Source organism: Macaca mulatta, chromosome 8 (genome assembly GCF_049350105.2).
Source record: "Macaca mulatta isolate MMU2019108-1 chromosome 8, T2T-MMU8v2.0, whole genome shotgun sequence".
Classification (NCBI taxonomy): Eukaryota; Metazoa; Chordata; class Mammalia; order Primates; family Cercopithecidae; genus Macaca; species Macaca mulatta.
This window is the reverse complement of record NC_133413.1, coordinates 32,923,877-32,946,815: the sequence shown is the minus strand read 5'-3', so window position 1 is coordinate 32,946,815 and position 22,939 is coordinate 32,923,877. Positions and strand designations below refer to the sequence as shown.

The window sequence follows — 22,939 nt, the reverse complement described above, 5'->3', positions numbered from 1 at the left end:
AAATGAAGATATAACAGTCTTCACATTTTTAACCATGAATACACACACTAATACATGAAATCCTGTATTACAACTGAGCATTAGAATACACTTTATTCGGAAAATTTGGAGCCAATACCAAATTTTCTTAGTAACTGTTTTCATTTCTACTATACATACATGGTCAAATTAGGTATATACAGGCATTTTTAACATGTACATAGAAGTTATTATTTACATAAGAAATTGAACTTAAAATTCCCATTATGTGTTCTATTTCAAAAATAGTATAATGGAATTATTTGGTTTCTTGGGCAATGGTTTTTGTAAGGAACTTTAAGAAACATGACTGTCAAATTAAAACATTTATTCAGTAAGTAAGATAAGTTATGGACTGTTTATTCTTATTTATTTTAAATGATAAAACCTGAACAAAAGGTGTGTGATACAGGCACTAGTGGATGGAACCAGAGACAATAGAAAAGCAGGCATTGGACCATATCTGTTGTTACAAATCAACTAAATGTCAAGAGGATGAGAATTCAAATTAAACTTACCTGTAAGTCTCATTTTGTCACATTCCATTAAAAACTTACTCTCCATTTTGTATACAAAAAAACCTCAGCAGCCTTAAAGATTTATCTTAGATCAATGAAGAAACATTACATATGGTCTTTTTTTTTTTTTTTTTTTTTTTTGGAGACCAAGGCTTGTTTGGTCGCCCAGGATGGAATGCAGTGGTGCAATCTCAGCTCACTACAACCTTGCAACCTCTGCCTCCTGGATTCATGCGATTCCCGTGTCTCAGCCTCCTAAGTATCTGGGATTACAGGCACGTGTCACTACGCCTGGCTAATTTTTGTATTTTTAGTAGAGACAGGGTCTCCCTATGTTGTCCAGCTGGTCTCAATTCCCTGACCTCAAACGATCTGCTTGCCTCAGCCTCCCAAAGTGCTGGGATTACAGGCATGAGCCACCACACCCGGCCTACATATGGTCATTTGTTACAGCAATTAGATTGTTTTCAAAGAGCATCAAAACAGTACTAGAAGAGATAGAATGAAAAGCAAGTTTTTAAAAACCTATTTCCAGTTGTTTGGCTATGCTTCCAGAGATCCAGTATGTATTTTTTGTACACATACAAGAATATGTGACTATATAAGCATGCATATGCACACACATACATTTACGTTTGTTTTTCTCACTGTTTTGCACCTTCCTTTTTCTTAATGCATCTTGAGGTTGTTTCTTAACACCGTGAATATTTATAGTTTTTAAACTATTAGTCCCATTTTAAAATATGGCTGAGGCAGTATCCCTGAGCTATAAATGTGTTTATCAGTACCCCGATACAACCTCTAGAAGATATTCATGGCCAAACTAAACTTGCTGCTATTACTTAACAGGGAGGCTTAACAGAAAAAGAAAACGTTCTCTTTTAAAATTAAACTGAGATTTATTGTAGAGTTGGAGGAAATTATCCCAAGTCAGAGCTTTAATACTAAACAGCTGATAAAACACAAGTTTAAATAAACTAAAAAAATTCCCTGTAACTTGAAAGTCACACTTACCAAAGGCATCTTCTTTTCTTGGAATAAAGAGTATGTGATGGCCATAGACTGTGAAAGTGTGCATATTTTATTTTTTGCTACCAGACTCATCTTCTGTTCTTCTTGAGGTTCTGTACTTGAAAAGAGGTCTGTCTACAGAATTTTAAATGTAGCACAAATGATCAATAATATCAATATAACAATAGAATATAAATATGATCATTAGCCATTAAGAAAAAAATAAACACAAGTTAAACCTATAAGCAACAAATAATTCCCTTTTTATAGGGAGCTCAAAAAGAAGTTGGATTTTTAACGTATTGATTTAAAAAAGTAAAACAATGCTAGAGCACACAAATTTAATTTTTAACAAAATATTTGTAATAACAAACATTTCCTAGTCTTCTCTTTAACCAATAAGCAGGACTAAAAAAGGAAGTATAATGGGAACCACTCTGTCTTTAAGTAAGTCCCCAATCCCTGGAAGTGAATAATGAATGAATGAATGAATGAATGAATGAATGAATGAATGAATGAACGAACGAACGAACAAACAAACAGAATCACTATTCAATTTTAGGTACTATAACCACTAATACATCATAAGGAAATATATCATAACACTCTCTCTGCATATCTAATTCTAAATGATACACCCCAACTAGAAATCTAAGTATTCTATAAAATCTTAAATATGGTTCCTTAAGAAATGTTTAAAAGAAAAAATGGGGAACGACTGAAAAACAAGATTAATAAAAAAATAATGGAATCTTTTTAAAGGCTGAAATAAAGGTAAAGAGATGGACAACTTTTTTTTTTAACTACACATATAAGGTAGATTAAAACAACATACTATAGCCATAATAAAACCTGTAACAAACTAAATTAATAATTTAAAGAAGTGCCTCGTCTCTTGATGAATGCTATTGGTATCATTTTTATAAGGTTATTTATCATGTGGTCCACTATATTATGTATACATATATGAGGAAACGTATCTATGAACTTTTCTTTTGGAAAGAAGTTCATTTTTTGTTTCCATACTGTGTTATTAGGGAGTTTAAGAAATTTATTAGTTGAGTATTAATTTACTGTTTGGTGAGAAACATAAATATTTCTCTTTTACTTTTTACATGCTATATAGATGATGTCTAATGTTAGAATTTGAATTATCTGACCCAAGGCAATAAAACGTGCTTGCCAAACCTTTTGGGGGATTACATTTTACATGGGGAAGAATCTCAGAGCTAAACTCTCACATCAACACAAAAGACAGTTTCAATCAAATAACCCTAGCAGCGGAGATTTCATGTTCTGAGCATATGGTGGGTCTAATAAAACACTCCCAGGTGTTACATGCTTCTGTTTCTCTTTTACAGTTTCAGAATAGCTGCATTTTGCAATCTGTAGAAATCCTATCAAGACAAAATATGTATTTACTGAGGAAGCATTGTTGGCTCTTCAGACTGGTCACCCCACTATGGCAACGCCATGGTCTAGGCCAGCATTTCAGTCCTCATCCATGCAATCTCAAAAGTCTAATGTGTCTTATTACAGGGTAGTTGGGTTTTGGGGAGTAGAGTTGCACTACCCATCTGTTGAACTTGGTTTTATGTGTATGTGTGTATAAATATCAGTGTATACACTAGAAAACAAATTCATTAACTTATGAGCCATACAACTGGACAGTTTCACTTGCCCCAACCAGTATGTTCTGTCCTATAGAAGAGTTATATAGGAAGCCAGCTCACCTGAAAGTTTGAGAATATAACAAAGACACCTTTTTTTTTTTCCTATCACTCAAGTTGGAGTATTGTGGCACAATGATGGCTCACTGCAGCCTCAAATCCCCGGGCTCAAGCAATCCTCCTGCCTAAGCATCCTAAGTAGCTGGGATTACAGGATAACACCACCATGCCTGGCTAATTTTAAAAAATTGTTTTTGTAGAGGTGGGGTCTCGCCATGTTGCCCAGGTTGTTTTCTAATTCCTGGCCTCAGGCAGCCTGCCTGCCTTGGCCTGCCAAAGTGCTGGAATTACAGGCACAAGGGATTGCACCTCGCCATAAGGGAACTTCTGATAGTGCCTTAAGTAGTCTCTTAACAAAGATTAAGTTGAGGCATTCTCCTTGCCAATCAAACTATAATATTCAAATCTAGTTAGCGAAAATGTCTTTTTATCTAAAGAGTGCTTAGGTAAGCTTTGCCAACTTTTGTCCTTATTGTCTTTTCTATTATATCTTCCTATAACTGACCACTCATCTTTTTTTTTTAAGGTTTATTGTGGGATATATCAAACATATAACACAAGTCGAGAGAGTAAGACGGGCATCACCCAGTTTCAGCAACTGTCATTCATAGCCAATCTTATTTCATGAACACCCTCAGGTATTTTCTAACTACTCTGCCCTTACCCCTGGATTTTTTTTAAATAAATAATATTTGTACATATTTACGCCATATATGTTCATACAGTCTTTTTTATTTTTTTTGACACGGAATCTCACTCTGTCACCCAGGCTGGAGTGCAGTGGCACAATCTCGGCTCACTGTAATCTCCGCCTCCCGGCTTCATGCCATTCTCCTGCTTCACCTTCCCAAGTAGCTGGGACTAGAGTATGATTTGATTAGATTTTTGTTTACTAGAATCACATTGTAGCCCTTCCTTCCTAAGAGTATTATTTCAGATTACTTTGCCAAGTATTTTGGATATCCCTAAACCCTTTAATTGTACATTTGTGGATTGTATCATTACTTTGTTCCATAAATTCTCAAAATTCTCAAAAAAATGTATTTATATAAAAATATTTTAGCATATTTTTCCTAAATGGACATCTTAATGCACTTAATATATGTGTCATATTTGTAATTTTTAATGTGTATTGTGACAGCAAGAAATTTTACTTCAAAATTTAAAAAATATATTAAAGGCTAATGAAACTCATGAATAACAAAACTTGCTTAATAAACATTAAAATTGACATTTCAAAAAATAAATGATTTCAATTTGCAGAATAACCCAAGTATAATTTCTAATCACAGAAATTAGCAGTCATCTTCTCTATCCAGAAGGTTCATAAAGGTTTTATACCCATCCCTTGAGGAATTTACCTTTTCCCCTACTTCAGTTTCCTCTCCTGAAGGGGAGTTAGGAGAAATCATTCATTCATTATTCAATAATATCACTAATCATGAAAGAAGATACTACTGTCAAGTGTCCAAAGAGAGGGAACTTACTCAATCACCACTGGTAGGTATGATATTCTTCCCAAACCATTAAGACATTATCATTTTATTTCCAAAAACTCAGTAAGAAATAAGAATTTTCACATGATGTCTTATATAACAGTATGAAAAAGAAAATTTAAAGTTGCCAAAGACATTCTATATCAAAAGAGGGAAATGCTACATTCGAAAAGCAGAAGGGTTTTCTACTTATAGTTAGAGAAAGATTTTTCTAAAGTAGGATCCAACTGTGCCTGCCCAAAGCTTCCAGGAGCTTCTTGGAAGTAAAAAATAATCCCTTAATATTGTCTTGAATGTATTTAACTCTTTCAATGTTTTATACTTATCCCATGTCTTCTATTTTTCTAATGTCATCTGTTGTTTCCCGGATGTGGGGGAGGAAATGTCATTTCCATTGTGTAGTTGAGGAAATGGAGACCCAAGGAAATCAAAGGATATGTTCAGGTTCACCAGGTGAACAACTGTAAGGAAAAATTAAAGTCCTGATTCTGAGACTCCAAGTCCAGTAGTCTGCCCTCTATTCCCCACTGCCTCACCTTCTGCAGAGTATACATCATAGAGTCTGCTACGTGGAGTTTAGAGAAAATCCCAAATGATCTTTCTGGAAATGGTCACTTATGGCAGAACAGGCAATAATAAAAGGATATGAAGGAAACACTATTAAAACTGAAGAGAATAATATGAAATCCATGTACTATCAAAAGACAGCATTACTGGAAGGGGAGGGAGATTAGAGAATATGCTAAACCAAAAGCAAGTGGCTGAGCTCCTGACCAACTCATAGCAAGGATAACTTTCCAGCTTTAATTTCCAACTACCATATTTGAATGTAAAATTATAATTTATCAACCTAAAATAATGTTTCCAATTTAAAAGCAAAACCTCCCAATGAAATAGAAAGACATCAGCAGCCTGGACAACTACTTTTTAGTATCATCTTTAAAAGTAGATAACTGACATGTTTTTACGACAGATTGACTGTAAAAACAATCTAAATTCATTTTCTAAGTGTCCAGTATGGAAATGCAAAGAAAGTGAGAAAATGTTGCTTCTGAAGGGTACTTTTGAAATGGTTACAAAAAATGCTTATTCTCTAAGAGCTCCTGCAAACCACAGTATTTTACCTGAACACTATTTGTTTGGCAGAAATGTTTGATGACTTCCAACAGAGGGGCCAACATGGCAGCTTTGCCTTCAGAAACACCATCAATCCTTTTTATGTTTTCAACTGTAGTTGGTCTGTGTTTAACAACAACAAAAAGGTCAAGAAACCACTGAAACAGTATCACTCCAGCAATATAGCTGATGTTCAGCTTCATAATGATTCTCTAAATGTATAGTTTTTCCAACAACCAAAACAATGTATAATACAACTAATCATGTTTTATAATTTCTTTCTTTGCTTACCACCATTTAAAGACTTGTGCTTTTACCAACTTATGAATAAAAACACTATTGTCCCCATCACCACAAAAACACACTGTTAACTGTTAAACAGGACATTATCATAAAGGAACAGGTTAACATATCAAATATTCATTTTATTACTGATTTTATTATTATCTTTATAGTCATGAAAAGGAAAATTATGAGGCTCTAACTGGGAACAACTAAGAGGTTAAGAAAATCTCAAAAGAAAGTCTCATTCATTATTTTCTTCTACAAAGTGTTTACCAGTAACAGTGTATCTGCCAATTCCTTCAGACTTTTAACTCAATATTTCTTATTGTGTCCAATATCCAAGAACACATTCGATGCCCTCCTTCCTTCTAAAAATCTGCCGATCTAATGATTACTCCTTTTCATTAAATATCTCCTCTGGGCCAGGTGCGATGGCTCATGCCTGTAATCCCAACACTTTGGGAGGCCGGGACAGGTGGATTGCCTGAGCTCAGGAGTTCAAGACCTGCCTGGACAACACAGTGAAACCTCATCTCTACTAAAATACAAAAAATTAGCCGGGGGTGGCGGTGCACGCCTGTGGTCCCAGCTATTCTGGAGGCTGAGGCAGAATTGCTTGAACCCAGGAGGCAGAGGTTGCAGTGAGCCGAGATTGTGCCACTGCCCTCCAGCCTAGGTGATAGAGTAAGACTCAGTCCCAAATATATATATATATATATCTCCTGAATAGTAAAGTATGGTCTTAGAATACTTATTAACAACAGAATTAGTGTCAGATATAGCACTGTGTAATGTCATTAGAAAATTCCGCACTCAAGTAATATCTATTGGATGCAATTTAGTGACAGAAACAATTTTTTTTTAAATTATACTTTAAGTTCTAGGGTACACATGCACAATGTACAGGTTTGTTACATATGTATACATGACAGAAACAATTTTTTAAAAGGAAGCAAAAGATGAATACAATTACCAAGCAACTATTCTTGGGAAATAACTTCTTCTAAATGTTTAATGATCACCCCGTGTTTACGAGGCATTGTGCTAGGTGCTTATGGGAGACACACAAAAAGATGAGGAGCTAATACCTTTATTCGGAGTTTAAAATCTAGAAGATATAATAATACACGTTTACCACTAATTACAAAAAACTAAAATATAGCATTGTGTGGTAAGTGCCAGAGAAGCATCTTTAGAATTCATCTGAAAGTCCTCTATGAATTCAAGAGAGAGGAATTACTTCGCCAATAAGATCATGAAATACCTTCTCATAGTCTTTATAGTAATAAAACAAGATCTTAAAGAATTTCTTAAAAGGAGTTTTGAGGAATCAAGGAAACTACAAGGAGAAGCAACACTGAAAATAAATATATGGAAGTTGAAAATGGGTCTTCAACAAGTGGTAAACAACCCAGGTAAGATTGTTTCAAATTCTGTAACTTAGATGGAAAAGCAAGTTCATAAATGGAGGGCCTTGAATTCCAAGCTAGAAAGAAACCATTTAAGCAGAAGTAAGACATGATAAAGGAAGATTTAGTTTGGTACTCATATACTGGATGAAACAGAGAGAGAGAATGAAGGGTTAATAGTTAAGAGGCTTCTGCAACATGCCAAGGGAAAACAGTCAGAACTAATGAGGTGTCATTAAGGAGGAGGAGGAAGGCATAGACAGGCAACAAGGAACCCATTTTACAAAAGGTATGAAAAGTATTTAAATAAGAAAAAGAGGCCGGGTGCGGTGGCTCAAGCCTGTAATCCCAGCACTTTGGGAGGCCGAGATGGGCGGATCACAAGGTCAGGAGATCGAGACCATCCTGGCTAACATGGTGAAACCCCGTCTCTACTAAAAATACAAAAAACTAGCCGGGTGAGGTGGCGGGCGCCTGTAGTCCCAGCTACTCGGGAGGCTGAGGCAGGAGAAAGGCGTAAACCCGGGAAGTGGAGCTTGCAGTGAGCTGAGATCCAGCCACTGCACTCCAGCCTGGGCGACAGAGTGAGACTCCGTCTCAAAAAAAAAACAAAAAAACAAAAAAAAAAAAAAAAAAAAAATAAGAAAAAGAGGTCAGGCACAGTGGCTTACACCTGTAGTGCCAGCACTTTGGAGACTGGGGCGAGAAGACTGCCTAAGCTTAGGAGCTGGAGACCAGCCTGGGCAATATGACAAAACCCTGTCTGTACAAAATATACAAATATTAGCTGAGCAGGGTGGCATGTTCTGTAGTCACAGCTACTCGGGAGGCTGAGGTGGGAGGATAGCTTGAGCCCAGGAGGTCAAGGCTGCAGTGAGCAGTGATCGCACCACTATACTCCAGCCTGGGCAACAGAGTGAGACCTGTCTTCAGAAAAAAAGGAAGAAGGAGAAGGAGAAGGAGGAGAAAAAAGAAGAAGAAGGAGAAGAAGGAGGAGGAGGAGGAGAGGGAGGAGGAGAAGGAGGAGAAGGAGGAGGAGGAGGAGGAGGAGAGGGAGGAGAAGGAGAAGAAGGAGGAGGAGAAGAAGGAGGAGGAGAAGGAGGAGGAGGACAAGGAGAAGAAGAAGAAGGAGAAGGAGGAGAAGAAGGAGGAGGAGGAGGAGAGGGAGGAGGAGAAGGAGGAGGAGGAGAAGAAGGAGGAGGAGGAGAAGGAGGAGGAGGAGGAGGAGAGGGAGGAGAAGGAGAAGAAGGAGGAGGAGAAGAAGGAGGAGGAGAAGAAGGAGGAGGAGGACAAGGAGAAGAAGAAGAAGGAGAAGGAGGAGAAGAAGGAGGAGGAGGAGAAGAAGGAGGAGGAGGAGGAGGAGGAGAAGAAGGAGGAGGAGGAGAAGAAGGAGGAGAAGAAGGAGGGAGAAGGAGGGAGAAGAAGGAGGGAGAAGAGAGAAGGGAGAAGGGAAAAGGAAGAAGGAAGAAGGAGGAAGGAAGAAGAAGAAAGAAGAAAGTAGAAGAAGAAGAAGAGGAGGAGGAGGAGGAGGAGGAAAAGGTTTTATGTTGGAGGACAGAAAATTCAGATCAGAGGTTTTAAGCATTAGGAACCTCTGACTAGGAATGTGATGGTATGATAATCAAAAAGAATTCAAAAAGAGGAATTTCGGCATTTGAATAAAATGCAGGGTGGGTAGATAATGAGTTAGATTTTATATATATTGAATATGATTGCTGAAAACGTAACTGGTTTTTATTCATATAGAAATGTGGTACTAAAGCTTGGCAAAGAGATAAGCATCGCAGGGGGAATTTGAGTCACCTCCCAGATGTGACAGTGGAAGCTATGGTCATATTATCAACTTGGATAAATTTTGTTAGAAGGAAATAAATGAGAACACATGCAAAAGATAGTTTACCTCATTTTGGCCATATCCACCAGTATCTTGTTTGTTGCCAGAATAGCTGGGGGAACATCCATTTTATTGGCATGTTTCTGCCTAGCTTCTACCAATTTGCCATATAACACAGTCTGAACAAAAAACAAAGAAACAACTCAATACTTTTAAAAATGTACTTAAAAGATCCAGTCCTTTATTTTTAGAGCTTCAGATCCCACATTTTTCCTTAGAATGAATATAAACTGAAATATAAACTCAGATTCTTAGCTTAAGAACAATTTTTAAAATACTGGCAAAATACATGCATAGAATCATAACTACCCTATCATAAACTAATTACCTTTTTACAAAAGCCTTACCTGAGTCTCCTGCTCTTGTGCCGAAATAACAGGTTCTGAGGAACTGTAAGATTTTTCTGGTGCCTGCACCATGATACTAAAATATTTAAAAGAAAATAAATAATAAAAGCTTTTCTTTCTCCTCATTTACTTTCTATTTCATCTCCTAAATGAGAATGTCTTTCCAAATCAGTACCAACATTTACTCTTCATGATACCAGTAAGGTAATTTGTTATTTAAAAGACAACAGCCTAGATTTAAAAAATTTTGGATCAAATACATTCATTATAATGGTAAAGTTAAAATTGCCATTTGAGTTCATCACAAAATTGCTGTGTTTTAAAAAGAGCATTTGTTCCATTCTCTTCCTCAACCAACTGCTTTTGAAAGAAAATATGACACGTTAACATCTTTCAACTTACTGGGATACAACAGGTTTTAACCAAGATTTCTTAATCTACTGGGATACAATTTATGATCCTTGTTATAACATCATGGATTTTTAGCTGGTGGGGAAGAAGAAACAAGAAGAGAACAAGAAGCATTCTTAGAAATTAAAAATTTGATAACTAAAATTAAAATGTCACTAGGTGGGAGGGGATAAAAGTCAAGCAACACTCCAAATGAGCAAACAAACAATGAGAGACTGAAATAGGAAAAAAGAAAATTAGTAAAAGGAACACTAAAAACCAAGAAAAGAACACAAAGACAATCACTAACATGAGGAAAAAAATAAAGGTAGCGGGTGGTCATAATAACATGGCTGGGTTAGTAGCATGCATATAATATTTGCGTAGTTATAATAATAGAAATACAATATTGTCATATTGTTATTATATTTAAAAATATATAAATGAATTATTAATATGATGAAATATAATTATATTGGCGGAGGAATGAAGGAGGGGAAATCTACCGTGATAGGAGGTGAGTAGAAAATTTCTAAAATTGGTAAGTCAAAAAAATAGTATTCTAAGCATATCATTCAGAAATAAAAAGGCACAGGCCAGAGAAATCAGCTGAAAGATTTAAAGATGACAGCCTCTATGAACAATAGCAAAGTGAGTTTGGGAAGAGTGTGGGCTGGTATGCTTGTCGTAAGCCATTAATTTCCAATTAACTTTTTCAATCAAGTATAGGTATTATTTTAAGGAAAATTTCAATACATTTTAAAATAATAGTTATTGATATATAAGCATCCTGCTGCTCACTTCTGTACACTAAGCCCATATATTTAAATTAATTTCTGGACTATTCCACAGGTATCCCAAACTCAGTGTGTCTATCACTAAACTCTTGATTTTAATGAGAATCAACTTCTTCCAAATTCCTATTAATAATGATATTTTTACTTACTTTCATGAATCACAAATATTCTTCATGACATCCAGAATAGAGAATATTTTCCAGAAGGTTTTCTGGAAAACCTCTTAAAAACCTTTCTCTGATAATCACTATCTACAGAAGCTAAAGCATTACAAAATGTATTTCTTAAATAACAATACTTGAAAGGTTAATGTACTTCTTGATCCATGAGCTACAGAATGGATGTTGAGTTAGCAGGCATGAAGACAACATTAATCTCCTTGTATGTCTCCATTGCAGCTCTTGGTGACTAAGTGTTGTCAATGAGCAGTAATATTTTGAAAGGAATCTTTTGTCTAAGCAGGTTTCAACAATGGGCTTAAAGTATTCAGTAAACTATGCTTTAAAGAGGTATCAAGACTTTGTTGTTACATGTATGTAGCACAGGAAGAGTAGATATAGCCTAATTGTTAAGGGCCATAGGATTTTCAGAATGCTAAATGAGCACTGGCTTCAACTTAAAGTCACCAGCTGTATCAGCCTCTAGCAAGAGTCAGCTTGTCCTTTGAAGCTTTGAAGCCAGGCATTGACTTCTCTCAAGCTATGAAAGTACTAGACAGCTTCTTCTTCTGGTAGAAAGTATTTGGTCTACATTCAAAGTCTGTAAGTGCAGGTACCTTCATCGATGATCTTAGCTAGATCTTCTGGATAACTTGCTACAGCTTCTATACCAGCACTTGCTGTTTCACTTTGCAGTTTTATGTTATGGAGATGGCTTCTTTCCTTAAACGTCATGAACCAACCTCTGCTGGCCTCAAACTTCTATTCTGCAGCTTCCTCACCTCTCTCAGCTTTCAGAGAATTGAAGAGAGTTAGGGCTTTGCTCTGGATTAGTCTTTGGCTCAAGGGAATGTTGTGGCTGGTTTGATCTCCTATAAAGACCACTAAAACTGTCTCCATATCAGCAAAAAGGGTGCTTTGCTTTCTTATCATTGGTGTATTCACTGGGGTAGCATTTTTAATTTCCTTCAGGATCTTTTGCCTTTGGAAACTGTTTGGTGCAAGAGGCCTAGCTTTTGGCCTATCTCAGCTTTTAAAATGGCTTCCTCACTAAGCTTAATCATTTTTAGCTTTTGATTTAAAGTGAGAGACATGTGAATCTTCCTTTCACTTAAACACTTAGAGATGGGCCAGGTGCAGCGGCTCACACCTGTAATCCCAGCACTTCGGGAGGCCAAGGCGGGGGATCACTTGAGGTCAGGAGTTCAAGACCAGTCTGGCCAACATGGCAAAACCCCATCTCTACTAAAAATGCAAAAATTAGCCAGGCATGGTGGCAGGCATCTGTAGCCCCAGCAACTCAGGAAGCTGAGATGGGAGAATCGCTTGAACCCGGGAGGTGGAGGTTGCAGTGAGCCGACATTGCGCCGCTGCACTCCAGCCTGAACGACAGAGTGAGACTCAGTCTTGAGAAAACAAACAAACAAACACTCAGAGACTATTATAGAGTTATTAATTGGCCTAATTTCAATTTTGTTGTATCTCAGGGAACAGGGAAGCCCAAAGAGGGAGAGAAATGGTGAATGGCCGGTCAAGCAGCACTCAGAACTCATATAACACTTAAGTTTGCTGCCTTATGTGGGCATGGTTAATGGTACCCCAAAACAATTACAATAGAAACATCAAAGATCACCAATCATAGATCACTATAATAGATATGATAACAATGAAAACGTTTGAAATATTGCAAGAACTACCAAACTATAACACAAAGACATGACAACAGGACATGCTGTTGGAAAATGGGGCTAACACGATCTGTTTGGCGCAGGGTCGCCACAAACCTTCAATTTGTAAGAAATGCAGTATCTGCAAGTCACAATAAAGCAAGGCACAATAAAACAAAGCAGGCCTGTATATATTTCACGCAAATAAAAATAAATAGTGTCCTGATGCTAGAGGTAGGCAAATATAGATTTGAAAGCCAGCTCGGCCATAAGCTATAAGCTCTTGAACAAGTTAGTCAACTTCTTAACCCCTGGTATCTTCAACTATAAAATGGTGATAAATAATAACAGCTATTAAGCTCTTGTAGGAATTAAATGAGACATCACATATAAAGCTCTCAGCATTTAACATAATGCCTGACAAACAGTAATATCCAAGAAGTGTTAGCTATTAAATTAACATTATTATTTTGTAGCTCACTTTGATCATTCTAATACTGAAAGGCTTATGTTTTAAATTTAACTTCCTTTTGCCAGTGAAATAGCCCAACATCTGACAGTCCTTTCTCTTTAGAAAAAAAGTACTCATAAAGTAAGTATAGAACATAGAAATATGGAACTCCGTACCTTTTTTTAGAAATGTTACTCCCAGAAGAAACCTTATCACATGGTTTGTAAGAATATAACTTCTCCAAGTTAGACTGCATTTAAACATATAAAGGTCCATTAAAAAAAGAAGTTTCAAAAACCTTGTAAATGCGAAGAAAATAAGAAACAAAAATCTCACAATCACAATTTTTTCTTTGCATAATCAAGCCATCAAATAAATCACCTGAGAACAACCTCCTAAATTATCCGTTTCTAAAGTTCTAAAGGTAGTTAGAAACGCAATCCAATGTCTTATCCCTCCCAAAACTATAGAAAATAAATCATCAAAAGAATGCTCTAATATATAGCAAGTGCCAAAGTTATAAAAACAATTCAATTACATTCTGCATACTTTAATAAAGCAGAAAAAGTTCACCAGAAAATGTAATTCACTATACTTGCCTATTATTCCAGTGTTCTGATCAGCTGAAGTCTGCCAGTGGATTAGTATTTAATCTGTAATAGTTATCTAAGATCTTAGATCAAAAAAAGCAAGAAAGTATGTGAGTGTGGGTGTGTGTGTGTGTGTGTGTGTGTGTGTGAGAGACAGAAAGAGAGAGAGAATGTGTGTGTGTGTGTGTGTGTGTGTGTAGCTCTAATAAGAACACTTAGGAATCAGGCTTATTTTTTGATCAACTATAAGTATTATAACGTGTGAACACTCTAAGCCAAATGAGTTAGAAGATAGGTTTAAAAGAACCCAAATAAATTCCTTTCTCAAATACTTCCAATTCTTTATTAGCCCCAGAAATTATATACCATATATTCTAGTCTGTTCACATCACTTCTCTTGCCAAATTTTATGTTTTGTTATATATGCAATTTTCTCTTTAATTGGAAGGGAATTAAAATATAAAATTTTAAACAGAAGTTGAATCAATAAAGAATGAAATATATAGGAACAACTTCTTTAAAACAAACCTTCTTCTCTGCAGTTAATTCAACTGGTACTTGATTATAAGAATGCTCTTTGGTGCCTGAAGATACAGTTCTCGAGCTGAAAAATAATAAAATTAAATTATCTCAAATGTTAAGATGCAAGTATCTAATTCATGAATCATCATACTCCACTCTCAGAAAGATGAATAAGATATTACCCTTTTAGAACCGGCAATTTTTAAAACTGACTTTTTTCCAGAAAAAGCTCTAGAAGCTTTAAAAAGTTTGAAAGAGAAAACTCACAAGTGATCAATGCCTGTAAAGGTATAAAAAAGTAAGCAACAAATGTATTCCCTCCCTTTCCACTTCTACACGTGAGAAGTAAATACGATATATGGATTCCTCAACATTGATTTCAACACTGCTTCTTTAATCAATGAGAAAGAAGCTTTCTAAATACCATGGTCAGCTACTTCCCATCAACCAAGAAAGTGTTCTGGCTGGAAGCGGTGGATCATGACTGCAATCCCAGTAGTTTGGGAGGCTGAGGTAGGAGGATCACTTGAGCTCAAGACCAGCCTAGGAAAGACCCTGTCTATATACAAAAAATTAAAATATATTAGCTGGGCATAGTAGTGCATGTCTATAGTCCCAGGTACTAAGGTGGCTGAGGATTACTTGGGCCCAAGAGATCGAGGCTGCAGTGAGCTATGATCGCACCACTGCACTCCAGCTTGAGAGACACAGAGAGACCCTGTCTCTTAAAAAAGAAAAGTGCTCTATGACTTATCCTTTCCTCACAGATCCCTTCCCCCAAACTGACTAAAACAGGCATACAAAAACAAACAGGTAATTCATTTTACTTGTGAGAGGCCTATAAACTGGTGTAATTTGAATCACATAAATAGCAACAAAAAACCCAGAAGTTACAAGAAAAAAACTGAAAAATGAACCTAGGCAGAAGAAACTTCTTTGGACACAATTCTTCATTAGCTTGAAGGATGAGGCTCTGGGATTCCCTATTAGCTTTATGAAGCCAATTTCTACCCTATTAAAAACAAAAAGGATCTTTTAATACAGAGTGGGAAACAAAATTAAGTCAAACAGGCAGACTCCTATACTGTTTACCTTTTCCGTAAGGGTGCAAATCTTTATAAATTTGTTAGACCCAGAAACTTCTACCAAGAATCCCTCAATGATGAGCTGACGGGAAAAAGCCTTCCACCAACTCTCTGTTTGATCCTTGCCAGTGCCAAACAAACTGTGCTTGCGATATTGATCTGCAAGACGCTGAGAATTCTGAAATTAAAATAAAATCATTATCTAAAAATGCTAATTTAAACATACAGGTTAAGTAAAACACAGACTTGTCTATTGATTCTTTGGATTTACACTAAATTTCAGCTTTAAAAACATACAAAAATGTTATACCCATCGTGCTCATTCTGAACACTCAACTCACAAATAAATACATTATCAAAATAATGTTCCTTTTGTGTCTTAAATAATGGCAGGAAATTTCACATATAATTCAATGTTTGGAACACTTAGCTTTTGTTATTTAGACCTCTTAGCAAACTCACGTTATTGTTTGAAACAGTGATCAAAATCCTACAGTTTGAGACTAGAACCATGAGAATTATATAAAACGCAATGTGTCATGCCTGTAATTCCAGCACTTTGGGAAGCCAAGGTGGGCAGATCACAAGGTCAGGAGATCGAGACCATCCTGGCTAACATGGTGAAACCCCGTCTCTACTAAAAATACAAAAAATTAGCTGAGTGTAGTGGCGGGCGCCTGTAGTCCCAGCTGCTCAGGAGGCTGAGGCAGGAGGACGGCGTGAATCTGAGAGGTGGAGCTTGCAGTGAGCCGAGATCACGCCACTGCACTCCAGCCTGGGCGACAGAGCGAGACTCCATCTCAAAAACCAAACAAACAAACAAACAAAAGCAATGCAAACCAATAGCTACTCATCCATGAGTGCAGTGCAACAACTCACAGCTTCCAATGCATTTTTGTTTTTACTGTGCTTTCGCATATGATACACTGTAAAGTTTACTTAATCATTTATAATTTAGCTGCTTCACTGAGAAAGACCAGGAAAAGAAGGTGCATGCTAAATAGCTGATGGTTTCGACGTATGTTTTCCTAAGTGAAGGGAGAATTCCTATGGGAGGCTCTTCACAGCCATCAAGTTCTAGAAATGTTAAGAAAGCTAGTCTGTCACATGCAATTCTGTTTTCCTCTAACAGAGAGACCTCTCCAGCTTTCACTCCCTATAAAAGTACTTTTTCATTCACTTTGTCCTCTTACTGCCTCTTTCATTCATCCTACATTTAAATACTACTTTTAAATATATATACAAGTTTATGGGCCAGGCACAGTGGTTCATGCCTGTAATCCCAACACTTTGGGAGGATCACTTAAGCTCAGGAGTTCAAGACCATCCTGGGCAACACAGTGAGTCCCCTATCTCTACAAAAATAAAAAATAAAAAATTAGCAAAGTGTGGTGGTGTGTACCTGTTGTCCCAGCTACTCAGGAGGCTGAAGCGGGAGCTGAGGCAGGAGAATCGTTTGAGCTCAGGAGATCAAGACTGCAGTGAGCTATGATGACACCACTGCACTCCAGACTGAGCAAAAACAAAAACAAACAAAAAAAAGGAAGTATACAAACATAGAGCTTTATGGAAAATTACTTTTATTTAATGTTATTTGTGGTGAATGTGGCTGACTGTAATTCAAGGGTCCTTCTACCTTCCATCCACTATGAATTCTTCCACTGCAGAATCTGGGACAGTACAAATACTAGTTCCCAAACTCCCTTTCAGCTAGGGTTCTGGGTTCTGTATATTTGCATGACAGGTATAAGCAGGAAGTGAGGCCAAGGCTATTCCTCTGCTGTTTCTGCTGGCATGCATGATTGTGGAGGTATTTAATTTTTATAAGAAAGTATTAGCAAAGAACCCAGCACACAATGACATGCTTCGTAAGTATCAACAGGCACCATTTTGTGGTTACAAATTATAGCAGGTTCACACTGGTTTACAGAGCATGCAAAGGTAGAACCTTCCTGATTATTACAGCTTCCTACTCAATGCAGTTTGGGGTTACGTGCTGTAGTGGAAGCTTCCCAAGTTGACAAATGGCTTCTTGATCACAGAAGAGGCCACAGTTCCCTTGGTGAACTATTTTACAGTGGAACCTTATCAACAATATTATAAGCCATTTAATACCGAGTAATAAATACCTTTCTGCTTAAATTCACTAGAATGATTATGAGCAACTTAAATTTCTATATAAAAATGCAATCTAAAATTTTAGAAAAAGGCAGACTATAACTCAACATTTTTACATTTCATATATACCCTAACAAAGGTTTAATAGTCAATTAAAAATCCAGGGATCAAAATTAAAAGGATACATAAAATGAGTTGCAGCAAACTTAACTAAGGCAACTATAGGGCTATTACAAGCATACTGGTTTTAGTGAATTGATGAAATCATTATGATTACAGGTTTATCTTTTTGAATGTTAAAAACGCGAATACAAGCCTTCTAAAACAGAACAAGAACGATATACTTAAATGTAAACATACATTGCTTTAATATCTGAGAATCTTCCCAAGTATATGAATGAAAACAAAAATAAATCACATCATAAATGTTAATATGCTTATGTCATTTATTACTATTTCTAAGGTGTAGGTTTGCCAAAAAATAGGCTAAATAAGGGTGATCTTTCACAAAAAGGAAGGTAGGATGAAATTAGGTAAAGCAGGGTAAGTTCTCAACAGAGACAAATAGAGCAGTGCCTATATATTGGATTTAAAACATAGGCTTCTGATAGGCATAGTTAAGAGAATCTGTACCATGCTCTCCTAAATCTTAACAATAAAAATAGAATAGACTTTTTTAATAGCTAAGGAATGAATTTTAGTGTCCTGATGATTCTATTTATTAAAATATGATCAGAACAAGATTTAGAGAAATATAAACACCCAGGTACAATCTGGCACCTTCTTCCTTGTTAACAAGACCTGTCTGTGCTAACCCTGACTTAGGGTTGATTTGAGTAGAACGTTTAAAAGTCAACCATATGTAGCATAAACAAGTCTAGAGATCAAATGTATGACATGAGAATTACAGTTAATACAAATGTACTGTATTTGGGATTCCTGCTAAATGAGTAGATTTCAGCTGCTTTTGCCACAAAAACAAGAAAATGGTTAACAATGTAAGATGATGGATATGTTAGTTTCATTATAGTAATCATTTTACTATATATAGGTAACCTGTAACATTATACTGTGTACTTTAAATATACATAATATAATTTATTTTTATAAGTAAAATAAGATAAAACATCATAGAATTTCAGAGCTGGAGGGAATGCTGGAGCTCTTTGATCTATCTTAGTCATTTTTACCCATATTGTTAACAAATTAACAGAGGTTCAAAGATGTTAAATGGTAGTCTAATGTCTCACGGTGTACCTATACTAAAGCTAGGACTAGAACATAGGCCTCCAGATGACTAGTTCTAATTTTTTTTTTTTTTTTGAGACAGGGTCTCTCTTTGTCACCCAAGCTGGAGTGCAGATGTGTCATCATAGCTCACCATAGCCTCAATCTCCTGGACTCAAGGATCCTCCCACCTCAGCATCCCAAGTAGCTGAGACTACAGATGTATTCCACGATGCCCGCTAATATTTTTTAAATTTTTTTTGTACAGATAGGGTCTCACTATGTGGCCTAGACTGGTCTTGAACTCCTAGGCTTGAGAGATCCTCATGCCTTGGTCTCCCAAAGTGCTGGGATTACAGGCATAACAGCTAATTTTTTCTTCTTATACCACATGCGTGCACAAGCATCCACACGTACCGCTCCCCACACCCAATATACATACATGTGGGGGCTCTTGAGCTACATTACCTGCATTCAAGCCATAGCTCTGGCAAGTTACTTATCTTCTATTTTCTCATCTAATATGCATATATATTCATTTTTATCTCTTGAGGATACTATGAAGATTAAGTCCATAACCAGGACAAAGCCTGGCTCAGTAATATTAATCTGCTTTTTATTAGTTAACAGCTGATCCTTTAACTCAACCTGAATTTCTTAATCTAAGAGTAAAAAGCATGACTTGGTATCTAGTCGGGTTTCCTTCCCTGGAACACTTGGTAATGGTACTCTACATCTGCTAGGGGTTACCTCTGTAGTAGGAGATTCTATTCCTTGCAAACTAGTAACACCAAAGGTATAAGTTCCCTAACTAGAATCACTAGCTCTCTAAATACTAAAAATTACTCTTCTGGCTTTTCCTTTCCTAAGCATTAAAAACCCATATATTAGGATGAAACAATGAGGTTTTATCTGATCAGTAGGGATTAACTGTCCCTTCCCCTCATGATCAATAACTATGAAAACTGTGTACTATGTGAATAAATTTACATTGTCTTGTTTCCATGGCAATCACCATGAAAAGGATGATATACCTTTGCTTTAAAACAAAGTATCTTTGTTTTAAAGGAATCATATTACGTTTTCAACTAGGAATCCAAACTAAAACAAGTAGCATTTTAAAAAATAATAATAATTAAAACATAATACAGTAAGAATTTTCAACAACAAATGCTTAATGATTTCTCACTCTGAACAAGGCCTTCTCTGTTAATTGCTTAAATGTTGTAGTTAACTTAATTTTGTAGGTTGTCCACCGATAGAGTAAAAACTGCCTACGATGAGAAAGCTGCTATACAGAACACAGCTTAGGGATTTGGGCATTCATTCATTCATCATTCATTCATTCAAGATAGGGTATTGCTCTGTCACCCAGGCTGGAGTGCAGTGGTGTAATCATGGCTCACTGCAGTCCTGAATTCCTAGATTCAATCAATCCTCCCACCTCAACCTCCCACAAGGAGGACTACATGCACACATCACCACTCGGCTTTTTAAATTTTTTTTGTAGAGATGGAGTCTCGCTATGTTGCCCAGGCTCATCTTGAACTCCTGGTCTCGAGCAATCCTCCCACCTCGGCTTCCCAAAGTGCTGAAATTACAGGTGTGAGCCACCATGTCCACTGGGCATAACAATACAAATTTAAAACTGCATGTTACAGCACAACAAATAGAAAAGACACTAGACTAGCAGGCAGGAAAGTCATTTGCTCATCCTGACTCTGGCACAAAGTAACAGTATGACCCAGGGCAGGTCATTCAGCTTTTACTTTAACTCAATCTCAACTACAGTAAAATCAGGCAATAGGGTTAAATAGTCTTTTTGCCAGTGTTAGCTCTAAGCAGGTATACTTCTGTGGGATGCCATCTCAAAAAGAGAAATTTTCAGGCCAGGCACAGTGACTAACGCCTGTAATCCTAATACCTCGGGAAGCCAAGGTGGGCCGATCACTTGAGGCCAGGGTTTCAAGACCAGGCTGGGAAACATAGGCAGACCCTGTCTCTACAAAAAAGTTAGCTGGGCATGGTGGCACGCACCTGTAGTCCCACGTACTCGGGAGGCCAAGGAAGTAGGATCGCTTGAACTGGAAACTTTGAGGCTGCTGTGACCTATGATCACGCCACTGTACTCCAGAGCCTGGGTGACATATCTCATTCTTTCCCTTTATAAACCAGGTGGAAAAATAAGGATCACTAAAACTGACATATCATGGAATGTGGAAATCTAATTGATCGGTGAATGTTAGAATAAAGAGAACTGACTGGCCAGGGTACCTGACCCAACATATCAGTTTCTGATAAAAGCGAAGTCTTTACACCAGTATCTGACAGAAAAAAAGAAGAAAAAGAGGAGAAGGGAAGGGAAGGGAAGGGAGGGGAGGGGAGGGGAGGGGAGGGGAGGGGAGGGGAGGGGAGGGGAGGGGAGGGGAGGGGAGAAAGAGAGAGGAGAGGAAAAGAAGACTTGCCACTTCTCCATATTAACCTCTTTAAAAGTCACAACTGCTTTCTGTACTGTGAATGCCACATTCTTCTCCACCCTTCCTCCCTCATTCTTCTCTGAATGACTGTCCAAATAGACAGTATCACACCAAAATCTACCATATATTCCACAAAAACAGGAAGTTCTAGTTATACCTTCACAGGTACTCCTCTGATTTCTCTAAACACCCTCTCTCTTCAGAACTTCAATAACATTTATATCTATTAACATGTCCCTTATCTGGTTCTCTGCTACATTACACTTATTTCTTCTTAAGTAACACCTTCCATACTAGACGAGGCGTCTCATCTAATTTAGCTTTGAATTCCCCCACAAAATGCAATACAGTGCCTTTTACAAAAATACATGTTTAATAACTAGTGGAAAAAATAGCCATAAACTCCAACTCAAGAAATTTTAAACTCAGCCTGGCACAGTGACTCTCAGTGCTTTGGGAGGCCAAGGGTAGGAGGATCACTTGAGCCCAGGAGTTTGAAACAGGCAGGGCAACAAGCGGAGACCCCATACCTACAAAAAAATTAAAAAATAAAAAAAACAGCTGGGTGTGGTGGCACCTGTGGTCCCAACTACTCTGGAGGCTGAGGTGGGAGGACTGCTTGAACCCAGGAGTTCAAGGCTGCAGCAAGCTATGATCACACCACTGCATTCCACCCTGGGCAACTCCTAAGTTTTTAAACTACAAAAAGTCCATAGCTACTGTTAAAAACACTTTAACTTTTTTGGGGGACAGGGAAGGCAGGGTGGGGGTGCTTTTTCCCAGTCACTACAGGCCAAAGAAGCTCACAGTTACAACTTTAGGGCTTCAGAAAGTCATTGTGAACTATAATTCCATGTGCAAAATAAAACCAAAAGATAGTGATAATTATCTCTAGGAGTATATTTCATTCAGGTGAAATAGCTTGTCTAGAAAACAGGATGGATAATCCTCTCCCGTTAGATAGTTTGAAAATTACAAGAGTGATTAAAACTACCAATAGTTTCAACAAATGTCTATAGTCAAATCACGTATCATCAAAACTACCGTCTAATTCTAGTGCCACGACAAGATTTGGCATTCTGCTAATGTGATCAGAAAAGAAGTTTCATTTAATCTCTCAGTTATGCAAATTAATGAGTGTGGTTTTATTTTCTAATCTATAAAATTAAGGTCATTGTATATCTTATCACATATTTATACAGAATGCTTAAAGATTTTTATATAGTAAGTTGTTTAGACAGCTAAAACAAAGTTCCTTAAGTAATACCTTTACTGTTTAATTTCTAATCAAACTTGCAGCTTAAAAACAAAATTTTAAACTCTATTCACAAACTCTTAGATAGGCTACATAACGGTTTATACTATTTAGAAAAAATCTTGTGTAAGAGAGAATTATACAACCGGGCTCAGTGGCTCATGCCTGTAATCCCAGCACTTCGGGAGGCCGAGGTGGGCAGATCACAAAGTCAGGAGATTGAGACCATCCTGGCTAACACAGTGAAACCCCATCTCTACTAAAAATACAAAAAATTAGCCGGGCATGGTGGTGGGTGCCTGTAGTCCCAGCTACTTGGGAGGCTGAGGCAGGAGAATGGCATGAACCCGGGAGGTGGAGCGTGCAGTGAGCCAAGAT

The 22,939-nt window shown here is 37.1% G+C and overlaps 1 protein-coding gene across 30 annotated transcripts in view; it reads right to left on the bottom strand.

Annotated features, from left to right (window-relative positions):
- Positions 1-22,939, bottom strand: part of WRN (WRN RecQ like helicase) — a 139,268-nt gene that overhangs the window by 17,458 nt on the left and 98,871 nt on the right. For 27 of the 30 annotated variants that reach the window (XM_077943400.1, XM_028852548.2, XM_015145130.3 and 24 more), the window contains 8 exons: positions 15,492-15,662; positions 15,317-15,411; positions 14,406-14,481; positions 13,464-13,537; positions 9,825-9,900; positions 9,484-9,596; positions 5,898-6,012; positions 1,551-1,682 (listed from right to left, as the gene is read on the bottom strand). In XM_077943400.1, coding sequence (XP_077799526.1) covers positions 1,551-1,682; positions 5,898-6,012; positions 9,484-9,596; positions 9,825-9,900; positions 13,464-13,537; positions 14,406-14,481; positions 15,317-15,411; positions 15,492-15,662 — 852 coding nt within the window. Of the gene's footprint in view, positions 1-1,550; positions 5,235-5,897; positions 6,013-9,483; positions 9,597-9,824; positions 9,901-13,463; positions 13,538-14,405; positions 14,482-15,316; positions 15,412-15,491; positions 15,663-22,939 lie in introns of all 30 variants that reach the window. The other 3 variants (XR_013397237.1, XR_013397238.1, XR_013397236.1) reach the window with 1 other exon arrangement.